Source organism: Photinus pyralis, unplaced genomic scaffold, assembly GCF_008802855.1.
Source record: "Photinus pyralis isolate 1611_PpyrPB1 unplaced genomic scaffold, Ppyr1.3 Ppyr1.4_LG1, whole genome shotgun sequence".
NCBI lineage: Eukaryota > Metazoa > Arthropoda > Insecta > Coleoptera > Lampyridae > Photinus > Photinus pyralis.
The window spans coordinates 8,882,520-8,905,346 of NW_022170249.1; the positions used below are offsets into that span (position 1 = coordinate 8,882,520).

General features: G+C 34.8%; 1 protein-coding gene across 3 annotated transcripts; it reads left to right on the plus strand.

Annotated features, from left to right (window-relative positions):
• The first annotated feature begins 5,410 nt into the window (after positions 1-5,410).
• Positions 5,411-21,185, plus strand: LOC116171370 (serine/threonine-protein kinase D3). 3 transcript variants are annotated; one of them, XM_031488164.1, is made up of 15 exons: positions 5,411-5,547; positions 5,759-5,910; positions 5,958-6,102; positions 9,921-10,055; positions 10,106-10,302; positions 15,125-15,380; positions 15,425-15,599; positions 17,791-17,920; positions 18,268-18,400; positions 19,608-19,796; positions 19,848-19,996; positions 20,042-20,272; positions 20,322-20,505; positions 20,554-20,736; positions 20,785-21,185. In XM_031488164.1, the coding sequence occupies exons 2-15, from the start codon at positions 5,779-5,781 to the stop codon at positions 20,982-20,984; spliced, it is 2,439 nt and encodes an 812-aa protein (XP_031344024.1). In that variant the 5' UTR covers positions 5,411-5,547; positions 5,759-5,778; the 3' UTR covers positions 20,985-21,185. The 3 variants fall into 3 exon arrangements, with proteins under 3 accessions (XP_031344024.1, XP_031344042.1, XP_031344033.1); XM_031488182.1 differs by having other exon boundaries at positions 10,106-10,278; XM_031488173.1 differs by having other exon boundaries at positions 5,540-5,621.
• Positions 21,186-22,827: the final 1,642 nt, after the last annotated feature.

A 22,827-nucleotide genomic window follows, 5' to 3' on the forward strand; every position in this document is an offset into this window, starting at 1 on the left:
AATGGTTGCCATGGATTTTAAGCTACGCTTACGCTAAGCTCCGCTTAAATTTATCGGTGCAAACGGCCATTAATATAATAAATAGGTATACTTTTTATCTTATCGTAATGCTGTCAGTATGTATTCTTTTGTATTATATAGTGTTATTTACACTTTGTCGAATAGTATGTCTTGTTTGTTAGGCAATAATAATAAATAAAGTATGCATATATGGGGTAAACAAACCAACACCACAATAGCACATTTTTCAAAATGTGCTAAAAAGTATTTAGCGATGTTAAAATACCTAATTCTGAAATGTTATTAATTTCACATTACACGTATTCCTGGACATGAAGTGAAACGTAAAAGTTTTACGCTACCTTTTTGTAAAAAAAGTCGATACTGTCAAAAGTCTACAGTTAACAATTCATCGCCTTTTCTCAAATAAACATTTGACCGAAAATAAATAAAAGGTAATAGTCGAACAAAGCTTAAAACCAACAACAAAAATTGGAGCACTTACCGATAATAAAGATACTAAATAATTTCTTAAAAAGTCTTTTAAACGTTTATATAATTCTAGACCGACAAGCTGTGCGCCTCCGTTCACTTGATTCTTTTTACTTTTGGTAGAGCTGCTATTTGCGTTCCGTCCATTCGATTGTTGATGTACCGACGTACAGTAATTATAAACGTGAGTGTATAGTTGCATGTATCGAGGTTTCGCCATCATCTGACGATTATAAACATGTTCGATTCCAGAGTTTAGGTCGCCCCAAATTTGATCCAAATCTATCTGTTTGAGACCCTGCGAACTATTAGTGCTGCTTCCTATGGAGCCCGCTAAATTTTTCTGCGACATTTTTTCTTCTCTGGAAGTGCTACCAATACTGAAAGAACATAAACATTAGCAAGTCATATGGGGCTATAAAAGACAAACAAAAGTTAGGTAGAAGAAGCACTAAGCTTTATGTTTGAAGGCAAATAAATAATTATGATGCTGTTGTGCCTTCCAATGAGCCGTTAAATGCAATATGTTCTATGAATATTTGGAATACAACAAAGTAAGACATTTTTTTTTGTTTTGCACAATTATACATAGGTACATAAATAATGCGTGTAAAAAATGTATATTTACTTACTGGACTAACTAAACATAACCAAAATTTGGAAATTGTATGTGGAATTTCAGTACGTTTGGACTTTAAATTTTCTTTCTTTTTTATAAAATTTTCTTTACTAAATTTATACGACGGTGACAGTTTCTCTTTGTGGTCCACCCAGTAGGACCAACCTGACCATTTCTAATTTACCCACAAATGAAAGTGGCTATGGTACACCGTAGATGACATGGATATGGCTAAAGTCACATTAAAAGACCGCGAAATTTGCCCTGTTTTATTCAAAATAGTGCGCCAAATTTAAAATCAAGCCAGTTGTGTTCATTTTATTTTACTGTTAAATATCAAAACTAGGATAGCTGGTATCATTCTGGTATCCAAGGCTGGTACAATAAATAAAATAAAACATACAGTATGTCCCGCGAAGAACTGACTCGAATATTTTGTGTGAAAATTCCAGATCCATTATTTTTAGGACGTGTGTAAATAACGCCTAGTTTTTACAGGGCAAAGTTTTCATTTTCAGTTTTTTCCACAAGACAACACAAATAAAGTTTATAGGTACAATAATTAACAAAAGTACTTATATTATAACTAATAATAACGGTACCATTCCAGTATCTCGGTTCCCGTCATCATAATTTCATGAATAAGGATTATGATTCAAAGTGTTTATAAATGTAATCGGTTTCGCTTCCGGTACCCGTTGTTTTCGATTCCAACCCGTGTTTCCAACAAATCGTTATAATGTTTCTTACTAAAACCATATATGACACTTCGGCCCGTTCCTCCCTGTGCAATATAACGATAAATATAAATGAGTTTTCGAAAGTTTACTAAACCATTCGGTTGGGATGTGAAAGATTAGTCATGATTTTTATGATGCTTAAACGTTATATTCATTAATGTTTTGTTGTTTATCTTTAGGAATGTGATTTCTTTTCTCTTGTATTAAATACCTTGGCTCGTTCTTGTTAAAAATCTCAGCATCAATGAAATATTGGGAATAAAAAATAATATTTATTTTTTTATTAACGAAACGGTAGGGCGGAACGCAACAAATGATCGTGGTGTACGCCTCGACACCGCGATACCTATTGCAAAAAAATTCCAGGTCGCAGAAGTGAGTTTGGACGGACGGTCAAACAGACAGACGGACGGACGGACAAAACGCAAACCATGCACATTTTTTATACTTAAAAATGCGCTGAAAATAAAAGAGTGCATATTTGTATTGGTGAGACACCCTGTAGGTATATGAGAATATTTCAATTTATTAAGTGTAAATCTGAGGGATTATCTATAGGAATAAGCACAAAGTTGATGTATTGTATTTGAATTTGTGTCACGGTGTTGTTTTTCCTTTTGGATTTGTTTGTAATTGAGTACTTCAGTCAGCGCGACTTGTAATCTACCAGTAAAAGAGGAGAGAATGTAACGGTGTGTAAGTCTCTGTCATATCAGCTCCTTTGCGCTGGGCGTCGATTCCCGAAGATATGATTTGTTCACATCGACTGACCTTGATGTGAACGTGAATGTCACTGCATTCTCGAACCTACCACATCGAGCGAAAAGTTGATCGAACGCAACGACTGGTCTAGACCTCAGAGTAAGAAATAAAGATAGAGATGCCTTGATGCTTATCTATGCGTGCCATCATCTCGTTTGTTTACTAACATTGCAGGAGGCTAAGTTGTCACATTTCACGAGATAGTTTTCAAGGGAATAATAATAACATATGCATCTGGAGTAATCTAAATGGATTTTTAGATGCTTATAAGAGTTCAGTAACCCAAACAATTTTAACTTACAATTAAACGGCGTAACAAGAAAAGTTATGGTGATTAGTGCACCACATCGGCAACGCTGTAACTTTGTTTTCCGTTGAGAGGTATTTTGTTTATTTCGTTAAAACGTGATTCCTTAATTTTTAGGCGTTTTTATAGTGGAGGACTTATTCGATTGTGGTGTATTAATTTATGGGAGCCCTTTGAAATGGGGAAAAAGCTGTATTTAAAGTCACTAAATATAGATATATATATATATATACTATATCTAGTGACTTTAGCTGTATTATTTGTGGAATTATTGAATTACCTAACATAACCTTTTATCCGTATGTGTTTTGAAGTCATAGACGTGTATACGGGAATTTTCGCATTTTAATGTATTTAGATTTCCTTCTAAGTTTCCACTTTGAAGTATCACCATACCAAGGTCAATAGGGACCTTTCAAACACATACAGCTTTTGGTCATAAATATTTAGTGATACGTTATTACGTTTGCACATGTAAACAAAACATAAACTTTGTTGCCCATAAAAATAAATAAACCTTACGCCACTGACTAATGTTTACTTTCTACCTCTCAACGGTCAAATTGACTGAGATGTTGGTTCAAAACAAACGTTCACGTTGTTATAGCGTACGCGTACTCTATCTTTATTTCTTACTCTGAGGTCTAGACCACTCGTTGCGTGAAAGTCATGCGCAGTTGCAGCTACAGGACGGATCTTGCAGCTGTTTTGCTATAGAGGTTATTCAGTGCCCTAACCTATAAATTCACATATTTTCTGTGAAATAAAACATGGAATTGTTCGAGGATTTTCTGGTTATTAATAGCAGTATCCATAATGCAAAAACAAAACAAAATACAAAACTGACAAATGACAGTTCAATTCTTGTCTGTGATTGGTTAGCGCATAAAGTTTGTCCACGATTCGTATACGATCATGACGTCATGGCAGCCGGTCACATCACGGAGCGGAGCATATCGACTAACTTCGGGAATCGATGCCCGGTCAGTTATGTTGACTTGACTTATGATAAAATATAGGTATAGACGAGACGATGCCAGTTTATTTTATTTCCCCAATGCCAATGGTGGCGCGGTTCCCCCCACTCTTCTAACCTCCGTTTTGTCCATTTCCGTCGCCTACCCTTTTAATGTAAGTTTCTCTGCAGTTAATTTTTACTTGTACAGTCAAGCCAAGCAAACAAGTCCGTCAAGAAGGCGATGGTTTGGTGCTTAGACCATATATAGTACATGGACTGCTATTCGCCCTATGCTTTCAATACAAAATGGATGGTCACGGATAGAGGGCACTGTAGTCGTGGGTATGTGAATCTCAGGGTAAACTAAAGTCGTGTAAACACCAATAGGATCGCTTAAAGAGCAGCTTTATAGTAACCGCCTAGTACGGGAAGCTTTAAATGCTCTTCATTATTTGCTATACGTCCACAAATAAGAATAAGTTTGCTTTTTTTGGGATATCTAGGCGATTAATTAATTGACGTTTGTTAATTTATAGGTTGACAGTCTCAAATCGTGTCTCATCGGACAACTTCGGACAGACTCGTTTACCCTGAAACTCACATACCCAGGCGATGTCCTTGACCATATTTTAGTTACAATTAGCAGTCCATGTACTATATGGTCTAAGGTTTGGTGTCGCTGTATTTTAGAAGTACAGTCTGTGTCAATAGTGTTTGGCGGGAAATTTAAACTTGTTCTATTTTGTCATTTTTTTAATGCAGCTACGTTTGAAAACTGGAGAAAGAAATTTAGTACAATAATTACAACCCAAAATAACAAAATTTGCCTAAGTACTACTAATGACAAAGCAGTGTGTCATCCGTCACTTTCCTCTTCACTGATTTTAGAACCTTCGCCTGACGTGCCAGTGATTACCGTGAAAGATAAACTTTCTACAGCTTCATCTTAACAATCCATGGCGTTGCCACATTTATTCTTCCAATCTCTTAATGTGGATTATGTCGTATCCAGACTTATACTTTTCGAATTGATGATGAGATGCGCATTTTCAATTCATTCCAATTGATTTCATCCTGCTTCAGTCAGTTTTATATACACCAGGTTAATCTTTTGTTAGCAAGCACCCCATAAAATGGATGGATGTAGGTTTCGTCAAAAAATGTGACCTTACTTTCAATGCAGCCAATCTTCTTCTTCATTTTATTAACTAAATTATTGATTGTAGAGACTTTGTTATGGATCATGTAAATTTCATTCTTCAAGACGCGTAAATCAGCTTGTAATTACAAACGGCATTGACTAAACCCATCCAAAGTTTTTGCATTGTGCATATTCAAGTTTGCCATCTTTCAGGCATATGCATATTACATAGACAAATCTAACATGTCTGCTCTCGTTTACCTAGACCTATTGTTTATTCACAAACAAGCCAGAACGATTTACTTGCGTAAAGAAACTGCAGTTTGCGGCATATTTAATGGACGTGTATACGGGCCTTTAGTTGTTTTGGGACTAGCAGTTATTTTGATGTCTTTTTGTAATGTTGGTATTACTCATGTTGCTAATGAATGTTTCTATGAACTCATTAAAAAATAAATAGTCCAATTTAATTGGTCGTAATTGAGATCCGTAATCAAGCCCGGATTTAGTTTAGCTTATGAATTAACGGTAAATAAATACTGCCAATGAATTGATTTAATTTTTGTATTTTGTCTTGATTTAATCAGCGTTTCGCGATTTTTGTAGGTTTTCTATTTCCATATTGTTAAAATGTGTTGTAATAGGACTAATTTATTTTTTTTATCATTTTTCGCTTGCTTAACACATGTTGCCCTACTTTTGTATAATGGGGAAACATAAAGTGCGCTCGTTTTTCTAGGACTAAACAATTTATCGACTATGGATGGAAAGGGACCTGATGTTACGTTTATATTTCAATTTGGTTTAATAAGGGATACAATAACGGCTCCACAATATACAATAAACCTTAAGTCTTTGAAAGACCTTGCCTGTGATTTTATTAATAATAAGGTGAAGTTATTTATGCGTCATCCTTGATGATAACGTAATCTTTGTAGATTCCGGATCATGGCGTTAACAATTTAGCGGATCGTCTATTGTTATTTAAACACGAATACAACTCATCGAATATTTTAGAAGTTATTAATTCTGCCTCTGATGTTACGGATGAAACGATTGTTGAAATTATTCTTTCTGGAAAGTGTAAGTTTCCCAGTGCAATTTTATTATGCAAAACAAATGAAAATGATAATTTGAATGAGTTATTTAAAATCATGACTGTGTGGCAAATAGTCATTAGTACAGGGTGTCCCATTTTTGACTATTCTATATCTCCATTATTATTTTTGCTACCAAAAATTGAAAATATTCATTCGCTTAAGAGATTACGAGGAAAAATATAAAAATTGTCAATTTCAGAATGGATCTGTAAAAAGTGATACAGAAATATATTTACAAGGTACATTTTCTTTATAATGAATGTTGCAGCTAAAAAATGTATTGGACCGAATTTCATTTTTACCACCCACAAGCTAGTAAGGGAGGTATTGCATTGGGGTAAAAAATGGCCCCCTACTTTTTTGACAGAAATACACATTTTGCAGCATCAGGAATACGAATCAAACAAAATCTCGATGATGTCGGCCTGTTGATCCGTCTGTACTCTCATTTCTGGGGGTGATACCTGTGCTTGAATGACGAATTCTGTTTGTTAGAAGTTTTGGTTACGAACTAAACTGTCGAATTGTCATGAGCTGTCAGTTTCAAAAAGCCAAACGTGAAATTGTTTATATTTATATTTTTCAAATTTTGTGCTGTTTTATATTTTTCCTGTGTGTACCTCTCTTCAAACACAGCCATCTACTACCTTCTTATAATGAGTGCAGGGGCGCCCGCAGGATTTTGACCCAGGGGGGGGGGGGCAGGCAAAGTCAGTTTTTCATAATTTTATACTTTACATATAGGTAGGTAGGTACCATAGGAATTGAAAAATAAAACAAACAATTTTCAAGAAAATCTAACTGTTTGTTAGTCTGCTGCACATAATCACACATTTTTATTTTAACAGGAACTGAACGCGTCTTGAGTCAAGGGCAAATCTGTCAACAACTTTTTCAATGAAATTGTCCTTGTCTTCTTTAATTTGGCTTCTGTGGACAGAGAGAAGACACAGTCCACTCAGGCGACTATTTGACATCATGCTTCTTATCCATGTCTTTACTCGTCTGAGAGTGCTGTGAATCAAAAATGTTAAGATTAGTTACTTCCCATAGTCAGACTAGGATGTTCTTTAACAGTCATCCAGCTACGATCGTCAAATTATTTTGCACAATAATTAATTACCGCTGCACTGCAGTTGTTAATAGGTTGTGTGTCATTTTCTTCAAATGATATGTTTAACATATTTTTCACTCAAAATCTCAGAGGGGGCAACTGCCCCTACTTGCACCCCCCTGCGGGCGCCCATGAATGAATGCAGTATAATACACAAAGATTCAATAGATCCCAAAAAAAAGACTCAAAAGGATTAAAAAAAATTATAAAAATTAAAACAAGGTTTAGGTAAATGATTAAAAAAATACACAAAAATTTCAAAAAGATTATTGAATTTTTCTAAAATCTTTTTGAATCGATTAATCAGAAAAATCGCAAAAAACGGAAAAAGAAGACTAATAGTAAAAAACGGTGGGAAGCAAAATAGGATAACCGCATATCAAGGTAGGATTAGGTATAATTCGAAAATAGGCGGAAAAATATAATTAATTAAGCGGAGTTAACAAACAAGAATATATTACTCAATATACAAAACAATACTAGGGTATAAAAATGGTGAAATGAAAATGAAATAATGTAAAAATTAAAAAAGAAACAAGTACTTCATGCAAATAAAGGATGGAACTAAATCTGAGAAATAAGAATGGAAAGAGGAAAAACGCTAAATAGAATGAAAATCCTAGCCAGAGACAGGAAAGAATGGAGGAATTGGATACAGGACAAAGAGACCCCCATTCGACACCTCAAAGGATTAGAGATTAGTAGAAATTGATCAATTTCTTGTTCAAGTCGCTTTAAAAGAAAACTTGACGAGTGTAAATACAGAATTGGATGCAATAACTTGATCAATTTCTTGTCGGACTAGTGCAATTTTTACGTCAATTCAGTAGTACCAACTACCATCAACCAACATAAATAATTAAATCAAAATGTTTTCATCATTTTTATGAGCTATAATTATAGCTTTCTTTTTCTATTCCGTAATCTTCTATTTAAGACAGAGGGAAACATTTTTGCACTTTCCACTTGTTGTTCTACACAATTAAAAAAAATGACAAGGTAACCTTAAAATAATTAAAGGTGAAATTGTTCAATGACTTTCTTCTTTTAAATATACCGGGTGGTGCCTAGCGCGACGCAGCATAGGGATTTCAATGGTAATTTCTTTATAGTCAATTACTAGCTTCCCTAATTATTTTAGAGCAAAAGTTTAAATACGTTTTTTTTAGAGAAAAAAAGACTGCATCTGTTCATACTATTACTGATAATTTTCCGTTTTTCAAAACCGTAGAAATCGACAAAATAAAAAGGTTCATTTTACAATAAATCAAATATGCCTTGGAATTACCTAAAAAAACAGCGATCACGTTTCATTATTTGTCTTTGACGTATATTAAATTTATACTTGTTTATAAATTAGTTAAAGAACTGCAAGTGCAATAACGTTCAAAATGTCCGTCAAAACCATCAGGAAAACGACAATACATTCAACGTTTTGGTTGCAGTAGCGGAAAATCCGAATATAAGTTTAGGAACAAATCTTCTTCAAATCAGTTTTTTTTCTTCGATTATGTAGGTACTCTGATTCCGAAAAATGATAAACAAATAGTATCTGATGCAGATGCAGCATACATTCTCTAAAAAAAACATTACCCTAAGATGCCTTTTACTGCGTTGGTTAGTTGAAACAGAATTAAATATGAAAATCGTTCGACGTCAAACAACGATAAGTTAGATGCGATGCACTTGTAGTTTGTTAAAAGATTCCAAAGCATCACTGATTTATAAAAATGTAATTTTTTATTTTGTCGATTTCTACGGTTTTGAAAAAGGGAAAATTATAACTAAAAGTATGAACAGATGCAGTATTTTTTTTTTCTAAAAAAAACGTATTTAGACTTTTGCTCTAAAATAATTAGGGGAGCTAGTAATTGACTATAAAGAAATTACCATTGAAATCCCTATGCTGCGTTGCGCTAGGCACCACCTCGTATAATTTAAACTACATTCACACGTGGAGAAATTTTGTCATTTTTGTCCATCTGTCGTCTTCTTCTAAGATTTCATTTATTTTCTTTTCATGTAGTCTCATCCAACTCAAGTTATCGAAATAGTATACCTTTTTTTTAATTTTGTTATTTTCAATCACAGCCTTTTCTAGAAAATTGTAATTCTGCTGGTTGGTTACAGCTGGTCTCTGCCAGAATAATAAAGTATTATTATTATTATTACTTTAAAACAACAAGAACTTGATCAAGTTAATAGCAGTGTAAAACCAAGGAACTTGAGCAAGAAATTGTTCAATAAATTGATACATAACTTCATGAAGAAATTGTTGATGTAAAATTATGAAAATATACGGTAAATTGAGAAATTTACAATTTATTGATTTTCGTCTTATCCCTTAAGGAAGCGAATATTTTCAAATTTAGCTTTTGCTCAAAAAGAACACAACGCCTGGGTATATTACTTTTTGATAGTGCTAACATTTTCGGAGATATAAAAGTGTTGAAAACGGGACACCCTGTACATTAGTTTGAAACAAAAGTAAATACAAAGCTAAACAGTGAACTAGTTAATGCATAAAAATACTACATTTATAACCATTGGACTATGAACAATGACCAATATTATGAAATGAATTGGCATAGTTGGCATGGTATTAGCATTTTTAAAACAATCCTAAATTCGAGCCTATCCACTCTCTGAAATTCCTAATGCATTGTATACAAATGTTGCACTTACAGGTAACGCCAATGTGCCCGACATAACAATAGTGCGACCGCACGCTCTTTCTGTTCATTCCTACAAGACACCAACATTTTGCGATTTCTGCGGCGAAATGCTGTTTGGATTAGTTCGCCAGGGACTAAAATGCGAAGGTCGCCAGAATGAAGTTTCAACGAGATTGAATGATAATCTTCTATTGTAGGATGCGGCCAAAATTACCATAAACGTTGCGTCGTCAAGGTACCGAATAATTGTTCGTACACATTACTCGGGCAAGGCGGTCCGGAGGATAAACAGAGAAGGTTCTCTAGCACGTTACAGTTACCGTGCAGTCCCTCGGGCAGTTCGAATTCGTCCTTAACATCCGGAAATTCAGTATGTACCGAAGAAAGTAATCTGGTAAGGCTTGCAAATTTTTTTACCGGTAACAAACACTGAAGTTTTTATTTGTTTTAATTAAAACCAAAGGTGCTCATATGCACCCTTACGAACGCACTTGTACTTCTTTTTATATGTATATAGTATTGTAATGTTCCGTCCAATTTATATCATTTACAATAGTACTATATTTTTGTACGATAATTTATATTTGTATTATATCTTGTGATCTGAATGTATTATTAATTAAGCACATGCACACCTTTGGTCAATAATCTCTAAGAACTGCATGTTATTTTTAATTTATTCTTTGCGGACTAATCAGCATTTGCATGTCTTTTTTTTTGCAGTTTTAATTACGCATTAATTATTTCACGCAACTAATAATGGCCACTTGTAATTAATTACAAATGTTATACTTTAATGATTGAGCTCCATTACAGCAGATTCGTATTGTATTATTTACCAAAGAAGCATTTTAAATGGATGTTTTAAGTTCAGCAGTGTTGCAATATCGAACTATACATGGTATTTGGTGCCTATTTTTTGTGCTTATCTAAAATACGAATAGGCATCAATCTAATATCTAAGCACCAACTTTAGGTATGAATGTACATTTATTTAGGTATGGACACAAAATATTTGATATTGATTTCTGATACCTATCAACTCCTACATAACTCATTTTTTTCGCACAAATAACTTCACCCTGCCAGCTTGAGAATCTCCTCAGTTGATAAGTGTGGCAGGCTAGTTCAGGAGTTAGTTACATTTACGAGGCTTGGAAATCCTGCTTGCATAAAATAAAATTGAATCTCTATGAGTTTATGGCATGGGCAGAAATCACAATATAACAATTAATTTTTAATTTACGCACGGCTAGCTCAGTAATAAAAAAGTATTTACCCCTTACCTTATGGAAATTTGGCCTCTTATCTGCTCTTAAATATCTGAAATTCAAAATTTAATGCACTGGTTAGAATGAACTCCAATAAATACGCATATGACTTTAGTTGATTGGATATATTAATAAAACAAAAGGGATCAAGTTCCATTTTTCTTACACCACTTACACCACCTTCGCATCGCACGTCTCTATATGAAAGGTCCTTTTCGCACAATATCGTCAAATGGCATAATACGATACCGCCGGAAGTTATGTGCTACTCGATTGAAAAATTTAAGGCGTTTGTAAAGCGTTCCCTCTTAAATTAACGTGTAACACTTACCGAAGATGAGAGTCAAATTATCGACTTATCCAAATTATCCTAAATGATTGTTAGGTTAATAATATTCAAGCGAATAAAATAACATAACACTGATTGTCACACCAAGCATCGATTTTCAGGGTTAGGTGGAAGAGCAGGACGCGATCTCTATCGTCGACTGAACCTCGCCCAGCTCTGTTATTTATAAGTGGTTTTATAGTTATTATTATGTATTAGCCAAGAGCAATAAAGACAATTTATTATTATTATTATTATTATTTACACGGTTCTGTATACAAAATAGTATTGTATTAACTCACAAGAATATAATTTATCGCACGAAGCGCTACACAAATATTTAACATAACCTTGATGGATTTATAGATTAGATGTCGCTGCAACAAATTTAAAGCTACAATGACCAAAATCACTATTTAAAGCTACAGTGACTTAATCGAGACGACTGCGACAATAGACTGTCTAATTTTTGATTGCCTGTTGAGATTGGCGGCCATGTTGCATCGAATTTCACAGCTTACTTACTATTTGTACTGTGTTTCTGGTACATGTATATGATTGCGTGTGTTTAGAAGTGCATTTATTAGACGAATAATTGTGATCTGTGTTGAAAGACTCAAAATTAGGTCGATTTAGGTGTACTCCTTGTTGGAATATGTGGGGCATAAAGGAGCCAGCTTAGAAAGAATAGAGTTCACTTAGTTATTATATTTTTGAATGGGTATCAAAAGTATCAATTATGCAAGCGTAAAAAAACCGAAGCCTGCCTAGATGCCTACTTGATTCAACATTACAATGGACTTGGCTAGGAAATAAACCTATATCACAGACGCAGAAAATATACTGCCCCCCATAAGTATCTGAACACCCAGTGTACTTTGATCAATTTTGATGAAATTTTCAGGACAGTTGTATTTATTTCGAAATAAGAAACGATGAAAATTTGAACATTATACAAGTTAAAGTAACACTAACAATAATAATAATGCTTCCATGGCCTTCCCCTTCGCTGGATCTAACTCGTGTGGGTGTGGGTTATGATGGGTCGGAGGCTAAATGCTTTACAACCACTTGGAAACACAGGTGATCTTCACAGGCGTCTTTTAGAATCTTGGAACAGTGTATCACAGAAGGATCGATTCACTCATTTTCAGTATGCCCAGTCGAGTAGCTGAATGTGCAACAATCGACAGAGTGATTTACACATAATTAGTATTGTTCGAATTTGTTTCCCTTGTTTCATATTTTAAAATAAATAAATACAGTTTTCCTGAAAATTTCATCAAAATTGATCAAAAGTAGAGTGGCCAACTAAGAATGCGAGGTACTGTATCTGAGAATCTATCCATCGTAGAGGCTTGCCGTAAAAAAAGTTATTAGTAAAACGGCCACGAGCAAAACCTGGAAAATATTTGTAAGTTTCTGAAATGGCCGCTAGGGGGCGTAACTGCAATCTGGAATCTAAAAAAGTGGTGTTTCCGTGAACAACCTAACATAAAATGTCCGATCTTTGAAGACGACGATAATCTGAACCATTTTTGTTTGACAATTTTTCCTGTATCTCTAAAAATGAAGTGGTGCGGTTTTCGCGAGCTTGTTTAGGCATCATTTAGCTATTTTTTCATGAAAAAAAAATCAAACCAACGCATTTAATTTTTTTGAGAAAATTAACCATTTCTGTCGGAATGTCGAAAAAAGCCCTCAAGCGGCGATATGTGAAACTAACAAAACTTCAAATATTATAATATTTGTAGCCGAGTTTGTTAAAATCGCAGGGTGTTCTTTACGGAAACCTTTGAATATCCCCTACCACTTCATTTTTAGATTCCAGATTGCAGTTACGCCCCCTAGCGGCCATTTCAAAAACTTAAAAATTTTTACAGGTGTTTCTCGTGACCGTTTTAGTAATAACTTTTTTTACCGCAAGCCTCTACGATGGACAGGTTCCCAGATACAGTACCTCGCGTTCTTATTTGGCCACCCTGTACATTGGGTGTTCAAGTACTTATGGCGGGCAGTTAGTAGGTACTTATTATCATAAACAAAATTTTTATGAACATTGTTGGATGACTCTTATTTCGCAAATTGCATTCACACAAAAAAGGGGCTGTAGTCTTTTATACACAGTGTGTCTGGGATTGAGTGCATATAAGATGACAAATTTGTTTAGAGTTGTATCTTCATGTTCTGATAATCGCTCATGCTTAGTCTTAATATGATATTATAATATTATATATTTGATAATAAAAATGTATTAAGAAAAGTTGTTTAGAATTAAAAGATATAGAAGACTTTGAATTTTCATACATATCAGCCTACTTTAATTTCATGAAGTAACCGGTCTTGTTTTTCAAAATTAAAAAATTTTTTTTAGCCGAAGTCACATTGATTTGTCATAATAAAAAAGTATGACTTACTTTTGCGAGGGGGGAAGTTAAATTTTTTCCCACAAAGTCACATTTAAATGCCGCTCTCTGATTAATTTACAACTCATTATTCAGGTATAAAGTTGTATTAACTACATACATTGTTCTTGAGTTCCAAGTTAACCCAGAACTTCGTGACCCCCCTTACTACGTTCTCTAACAAGTGTGAGGCCTAAGCAATTGCATGATCATGGGGACGTTGAGTGTTTCTGAAGGAAGAGTATTAGTGGGGGGTGTGGGAGTATGGAAGAAAAGACTGCCCAGGAAAGGTTTTCTGTTTTCACTAGAGAGCCATTAATTTCCTGATACTATATTCTTTAATATCACGTGGAGAGGCTTAAGCATTCTCATGAATCATGAAGATGGAGGTGTTAAGCGCTTTAAACTTTTTTGAGGGAAAAGTATACCGGGGGGGATCTCAAATCTCAGAAAAGACCCCTTATTTGAAAAGATAGCGAGAGGAAAAATAGCACTAAGGAATCTGGGATCATAGTTAGTGTCATTGTATGTAAATGGTGAGGCTGCGATACAGGAATTACGCTTTACAAAATGACAATACCAAAGTGCAGTTGAGGCAGGGCTTTGACGGCTGCGCCGCCTCACGGCGCATGTTGTCTAAACTAAATACATGTACATGTTTTTGATCTGATGGATTCGGTTAAAACACGTATGCCACACTGCTAACTTAAAACAATTCGGATTTACTTGTTGTAAATTACATTTTTTATTATTATATAATTTATTGTTTTTTAAGAAAATTTATTTTAACATATCAAATTGTTGCACTAATTAGTAATAGTTGACCAAAATACTCCTATATCAATTATTTGCTTACTATAGAAGACGATTTTCAACGAAAACTGTTGTTGGTTAACATGCCATCATAACTTGATCGTTAGTATTTAACCTTTTTACAATGCAATTGGAATAATTGTACCTAGTGAATTACACTTGAGTGTTTTATACAAATATTCACTAAAGTCTGATTGTATGAATTAATACTCAGTTGCAACATTAACTTAAGATTTTTGTAAGAGGGGATGTAATCTCAGAAATTTGTCAACGAATGAGTTAATAAATACGTTTTTTAAGATCTCATTTCTCTTCTTTACCAAACGTGCCATTGTTAGTTGTGTGAAGTCGCAAGCTACCTGAAAATCAACTTTTTTTTTAATACAAGTTTTCCCGCAGTCCCACACAAAATGTCCCTCATTAGGCGGACGGCCAATATGGGTTGAAAAGGAGATCGCTTCCAGAGTGAGAATTCCGCACACGTTCGTTTTACATAGTTATACGCGCCCTACCGTTTGTCAGTATTGTAGAAAATTACTCAAGGGTTTATTTAAGCAAGGCATGCAGTGTAAAGATTGCAGTTACAATGCTCATAAAAAGTGTATAGAGAACATTCCGAAAGATTGCACGGGTGATATTCCTAAAGATTATAAAGGTATATGCCACGGATCGATTTTCAATTTTTAAGGCTATTTTTAGGTAATTACGAGTTTACCGAAAATGCAGTTGGTTGTGAGGATAAACACTACAATTTTCGAATTTCTGAAGATGACAGTGAAACTGAGGGAGAATCTCAAACTCGATCTAATGGTGCTGCTACTTACATAGATGTCATGCCTGTTCGTGATGACGACAACGACTCAAATCCTTCCAGGTACTATTTTTGTTTTAAATTGTATGATGAAACACACTTGCACATTATATTGCATTTTTTATCTGTAGGAATATTGCAAACCAATTTTCATATTCTTGGAAGCTTCTATTGTACTTTGCTGTTTTGACTTAAAATCTTAAACAGTAACGTGGCAACACCGCGATTTCAAAAATGTCTTAATTCGGTTCTTGAAGAGATCTTGTATTTTTTTAAATATTGAAAACAAAACACAATTATTATATTCGAATGTTACATTACCTTACATTTTTAACTTTTTCCTATATCGTAGGTACTGTTTTAAATGATATTTAATAGTTGTGTAGCTGTTTGAAGAGTTGTTTTTCAATCCGAGTGTGTATTCGGTAGAAACGTTGGCTTTTGATAAGATTGCTTTCACTTCTGAGTCCAGTTTTGGAGGGCATAGATCTGGAAAATTTTTGTGCAACCTTTTTTTTAGTCACATATTACGCCACCTAGGTACTACCTGTTCATCAAGAAGTGTCCATATGATCCACAACGGGATCCTCGCTTAGTAGGTTTGATACCTACCAGGCAAACATGAAAGTAGGAAGATATTATGATCGTGTTTCAGGCCGTGTGGTCTTTTATTTAATGTAGCTGAAGTAGCAGTATCGTGAGTCCTATTTTGATTGAAACTACAGTGTATCTAAGATGTTTTTAAATATAGAAACTTGGGTTTTTCGCGACCCTGCGCCACTTTTTTGTGAAACTTTTAATACCACAAACAGAATCAATCTAGCTAGCTTTTTTTCTGAGGTACAGGGTGAAAACGAAAATGTTAACTTTTTGGGATGTAATCATATCTTACTACCAATGTAAGGTAGAGGTAAGGTAAAAGGTTTTAGGTATTTGTACATAGAAACCAGTTTCTGAAATTTGACCTAAAGTTGGTTTTCTTACTGCATGACTCCTGATTACATTATGGATTTACACAACCTATATCTTTTTTTATATATGTATTTACATTTGTATTTTTCAAAATTTTCAAAGGATATTTTTATTGATTGATTCGACTGTCTTAGATGGATACATTTAACAAAACAAAATCTCCTCGAATCCATGGCCTACTAATTAAAAAACAAGTAAAAATGTTTTGGTATTAAAGCAAGTAACTTTTGCGCAATTTCCATGCATTGATAAGTACTTCCCAAAAGACCATAGCTATGTGCACTATGTTTTTCTTTACTAATAGCATCGATGGTTAAAACACACCTAATTTTTGTTATATGCGACATTCTTGCCCTTATTGTATCTGTTGTTAAAATTTCAAAAAAACTATCTCGAAATAAGAATGGTAGGGTTGCACAATTTGATGTTTACAATATGCCATATGTTTGAGAAGCATCCTTGGTTAAAATTTTAAGAAATATCTCAATATCTAGGAAAGTTGACATTTGGCAATCTGCACATGCGCACATTAATCTTAAAGATTTTTTTAATGCAACACCATGTATATCTTAACTTCAATTGTTTTTAGTTCTTTTTCCTGATTACATTGATGTATCACAATCGCAATATATAATTTTAGCGCATTTTTCAACGAAGTTGGGTGCGCTATTGCAGCCACTTTCTCTGTCCGTCTGTCCAAGGCCTAACTACTATTCAGTTTTCAATATATTTAGTTTGTTCTTTTTTAATTCGGTAGCGTATAGCTCTGGCACTTAAGCCATGAAAAATCTTGGCGATTAATGTGCGCATGCGCAGGCTGCCCTTGGTGAATTTTTCTCAAATTTCTGACGGTGTTATGACCCATAAAATATTATGTTTTTCAATCAAGTCTGATATTGCAGCCATAACATCAACAGCTTTTGAGGTCGTTTTTAGTTCATTCTCTTCTTTTATTGCAATATCATAAATCGCACATAGACTATCATCTGGAAACACTGTGCAACATCAGTGCTTTCATCAGCATAAATGAACAGATGCTGGTCAAGAACCATGACCAGTTGTTTTTGTACCATAACCGCCTGGTTGACCATTAGCCTACCAAGAGGGTTATTGGGATCTATGATCTTTGAGTTGCCTCTAGACAGCTTGCTTGTAGCTACGATTGCGAGGTGCTTCAGCCTTACTGACATCCACCTTTGGTTGGGGCTGTGGTCTGCCCTTCTTTGTCTTCTTGTACTCTAATAAATATCATAATCATTAATAAAGCCTGTGTTATTTGCAGTAATTCTTCATCACCTAGTGCCAATATTCCATTACAACGAATTGTACAGTCAGTTAAGCATACTAAACGGAAAAGCACCAAATCTTTAAAAGAAGGCTGGCTGGTGCATTTCACAAGTAGAGATAAAGCGGTAAGTGTAGCCTGTGTAGTAGTTTTGATAATTTTGGTTGTCCCAGTCTAAAAATTAGCTACTCATTTAAAGTTATCTTATGGATGACCTTATATGTTAATGCATTTATTTCCGTGGATATTAACTATTAGATAAGTTTAACTGAAGACTGTACAATATTTTTTCTACTTACATTCTTGATTGTAGCATTAAAATCGCCCACCAAATACAGGAATTGGGAACAGTATGTGTTCTTCAATTGACTTTTTGTTTGGAACATTTTTTTAACGCTCAAAACAAGACAAGATTTGTACTGTCATTAAAATGCTGTTCTGACAGTAATAGTTACCCGTTCTACTCTGTTGCAGGTTCGTCACCATTATTGGAGACTGGATACAAAGTCCATAACCCTCTTCAATAATGACCAAACCACTAAATATTATAAGGAAATACCACTTGCTCACATTCTGGCAATTGACACTGCAAGACTTAAGAATGGAGGTTAGTACAAAGCATTTAAAAGAAAATATTGACTCCAATGTGTGCTTGAGTGCGTTTTTGATATTTATCAAGCATTATGTAACATTGCTACTTGGCAACTTTGTCTTTTTAGCGCATTTCCACAAAAATAAAAAAAAATGCGCTATTGTGGCCTCTTTGTCCGTGCGTCCGTCTGTCCGCTTGTTCGTTGAGACTACTTCTTTATCTTGAGAGCTATTGTTCTACTTTTTTCGCTATTTGGTTCGTTATGGTGTCGAGGTTTGCACCAAGGAAGGAATTTTTTCTGCGTTTATTGCTAAAAAAGTTATTGTAAAAAAACCAAACCGTTTTTGACATTTTCCATAATTTTACACTTTTGCCGTTTATTAACGATCCTAGAGATCGTTTATAATTTTGTATTGCTGTCTGTCGTCTGTCTGTTGGTCTGTCCGTGTGTTCCTTTGTCTGTCTGTCTCTTTTTAGAAATATCTGATCGCTTTGACAACTCCGTTAGTTATGAACTGAATTGCATGAAATTCAATATGGACATAGCTTCAGCCATATAGTACGTAATGCCAAAAGTTAAGTCAAATGGATTCAAAATTCACAGTGCCCTTTTCGCATCTCGACCATTTATAAACCGAATTGCAAACATTTTTATTTATAAAAGTATTTAAATGAAATTTGATACATAGACACTTGGAATAAAGGAAAATCTAACGCCAGTTTCAAAATTTTATTTTGCGCATGCGCAGTGCCAACTTTTTTATATATGGCAGCATTTAAGTGAAATTTGATACTTAGGCGCTCTGAACAAAGGAAAATCTAACGTTAGTTTCAAAAATTTAGGTTTGCGCATGCGCAGTTTCAACTTTCTTATTTAGAAAAACATTGAAATGAAATTCTTCTTATAAACTGAAATTGAAGTAGCACGTCAAAAATGGATTGCACATGTGCAACGCTATCTTTCACATTTGTGGCCGGATTTTTACGATTTTAACAGAAGTTACATCTTACAAATGGGAAATAAATGCAAGTGGAAATGCGCTTTTTGTAAATCGTTTACGATTACTTTTTAACTTGTTTGCTTTCCGATGAGATTTTCGAACAGGATACTATTTCGTGATTTTGATGGTTCACTCATCAGTGATTGCTAAACTTCTATGCACAATTCAAACACTACTGAAAAGGTGCCATTTTACAAAAATAATTATTAATCGCTTTTTAGATGTAATGCATTGCTTCGAAATAAGAACTTTAAATGTCGACTATTTTGTTGGGCAAGATCAATCGTACGGGCTCGAAGAAAACGCCTCTGTTCCTGTTTCACCCGCCGAGAGTGGTATTGGTGCTCATGTTGCCTGTAGTTGGGAGACCACAATTAGACAAGCGTTGATGCCTGTAACCGCCAATATCCGTAAGTATAATATTGCTGTTTGACTTCAAATCGATCGATGTAATTGTTTAGGTTCGCAAGAGATTGGAGAGCCGGAAGATCAAATAACAGACATGAATCAAGTCTATCAAATTTTTCCAGATGAGGTTTTGGGATCGGGTCAATTTGGTATTGTTTATGGTGGAATTCATAGGAGAAGTTCTAGGCCGGTGGCCATAAAGGTAATTGATACATGGTATGAGGCTAAGTGTCACTTTTGGTTATAGGTGATAGATAAATTACGCTTTCCAACGAAACAAGAGGCGCAGTTAAAAAATGAGGTAGCCATTTTACAGAACTTCTCACACCCCGGCGTCGTTAACTTGGAACGTATGTTCGAAACTCCGGAACGTATTTTTGTAGTTATGGAGAAATTGAAAGGAGACATGTTGGAAATGATTCTTTCTCACGATAAAGGTCGTTTGGACGAAAGGGTTACCAAATTCCTAATCTCACAGGTTGAAAGGTTTCATTTATAATTTGCGATGTAAATTATCTGTATTACAGATACTTATTGCATTAAAACATCTGCACAGTAAAAATATTGTGCATTGCGATTTAAAACCTGAAAATGTATTGCTCAGTTCAGATGCGGAATTTCCGCAGGTTAAGTTGTGTGATTTCGGATTCGCAAGGATTATTGGAGAGAAATCGTTTCGAAGATCCGTTGTAGGAACACCCGCCTACTTGGGTAAATTGTATGCTCTAGCGTGACAGTAGATAATATTGATTTTGTTAGCACCTGAGGTTCTTCGTAATAAAGGTTACAATAGATCACTGGACATGTGGAGTGTTGGGGTGATTATTTATGTAAGTTTAAGCGGCACTTTTCCATTTAACGAAGACGAAGATATTAATGACCAAATACAAAATGCAGCTTTTATGTATCCCTCAAACCCTTGGAAAGAAGTGTCTTCTGATGGTTAGTTGCGATACATCCGTAACTCTAATTTTTAATTTCTTGTTACAGCGATAGATCTAATAAATAATTTATTACAAGTGAAACAGAGGAAGAGATATACGGTTGATAAATCCTTACAGCACATTTGGCTTCAGGATTATCAAACATGGCGGGACCTGCGTTCACTGGAAACGCAAATAGGTGTACGTTACATAACACACGAATCTGATGATTCCAGATGGGAAGTGCACCATTCCGAGCATGTCTGAAAATATACTTAATGTGAATCTCAGTATACTCATTTTTTTGCATGTGCTAATTTATGGAAGGAATCTGTGATATTTTTACAGTTTTTAATTTAGTTCACGTACTAGTAGTATTATATAAGCATTTATATACTTAATACTTTCAATGGGATGTGGTAATTGTAAGTTTTTAGACACTTTTACGTTAAATAAATTAATGCAATGTAAAACCATGGCGTGCGAGCACTTTGTCATTTTGTAAGACTAGATTCAATGAGTTGTACCATTAACAAGGAAAAGAGCCAATTAGCTCAGTCAAGAACCTCATGCAGTTGGATTTTTCGCTGTATCTGTCTTTATTCATCTCGTGGCTCGCTACCAGACGGTGCGTAAGCTATACAAGAAGGGAAATCCTCTAATTATCTTCTCTTTGATTTAAAATGCGGGATTATAAGATGCGCTACTTGATCCTTAATGTTGGCATTCTCACTTGCACTTTTTCGTGTTACATCAATGATGGACGATGCCAGAACAAAGTCATGCCAATTGTGATGTTCTCTCGGTACTTGCAATTTATCATTTTACCAGGTGTTTGGTCGCAAATTGAACCGTAGATGTGTTTTATACTAAAATGATATTAGTGTTTGTACTTTGTTACTGTAGTTGATTTATTTGTGTGTATTATGCCAGGTTTTTTCTTCTTGCTGGCCCTTTTTCCCCCATCTTTTCGATTTGGATTTGCTCCGCGGAACCAAGCCTCGTGTTTCCCATCCCAATTATGTCTCACATTCCAACACATAAAAGACCGCTATCGTAAAAAGATAACGTAGGAGTTAATTTGTACCACCCAGTCCCAACAGAATACTACCGCGATTTGAAAGGGGCGCAAAAAGTCCAACATTTGGACAACAAAGGTTAAATGGCGCTGCTTGTAATTGTTCCCCAGAGTTGCCAACTGTAAGTATAGGACAAGTTCATTTTCAATGCCTGCTGGGGAACCACTAAGCCCTTTCTAGATGATGACTTATTTTTCCTTGAAAATACATAGGATGTGACTTTGGAGCAATAAAATCCTTCTGATAAGAGCAAGATGGAAAATTACATGGCCTTGTAGGGCAAATTCAATGTTACGACAAACTATGTCGAAATCAGTGAATCGCAACTTATAAAAATCACATATAGATCCTAAACCGAAAGGTTTTTATTAACAAAATCGCCCCCCAAGATAGATAACTCACCCCTTGTTCGGGGTTTCAAGCCTACAGTGGATTGCCGCGATCAGCTCCGGTATTAAGTGTTGTCACTCACTTGGTTACAGTTTTTGCCACCTCCATCAAACAATTCGATAATTTCCACATGTTTAAAAGAATGATCAAAAATATAAATCTAAGTTGGGACCAAGACCATGTAATCAAAACATGAACAACAATTTAGCAAACATTATACCAAAAATAAACGCTATTTCAAACAAAATGTTAACGGTATCAAACACATGAATCGGCACTGAGGTTAAATCAAATCAACTTCAAAATTAAAAATTGACACTCACAAAAAATATGTATAAAATGCTGCATGCAAAACACATATACATTATAAAGATATGCAAAGATTACTACCTGCATTAAATAACACAAAAACAACATATACGGAGCGATGCTTTCATTGCCATTATGCCAAACGAACCAACGTTCGTGGAAGCCCCCTTTCAATCAGTCATAATCGTCTTGTTGTTGTTGTAAAGTTTTTTCAGAACAAAGTTTTATTCGAGTTAAGCTCAAGCTTGTGTCACGGAGTGTTGTGTTTATTGAGCAGTTATCGCATAAGCGGGGCCTTTCTATAAGGTTTCCAAGTCCCCGATAAAGACTAA

What these genes read in the sequence shown, in the direction of transcription:
- LOC116171370 (XM_031488164.1), top strand. Translation starts at nt 5,779, where the DNA reads ATGGATGGAAAGGGACCTGATGTTACGTTTATATTTCAATTTGGTTTA. An exon ending in TGCAAGACTTAAGAATGGAG is followed by an intron (nt 18,401 to 19,607) that starts GTTAGTACAAAG and finishes ATCGCTTTTTAG; the next exon opens with ATGTAATGCATTGCTTCGAA. An exon ending in AGGAACACCCGCCTACTTGG is followed by an intron (nt 20,506 to 20,553) that starts GTAAATTGTATG and finishes TGATTTTGTTAG; the next exon opens with CACCTGAGGTTCTTCGTAAT.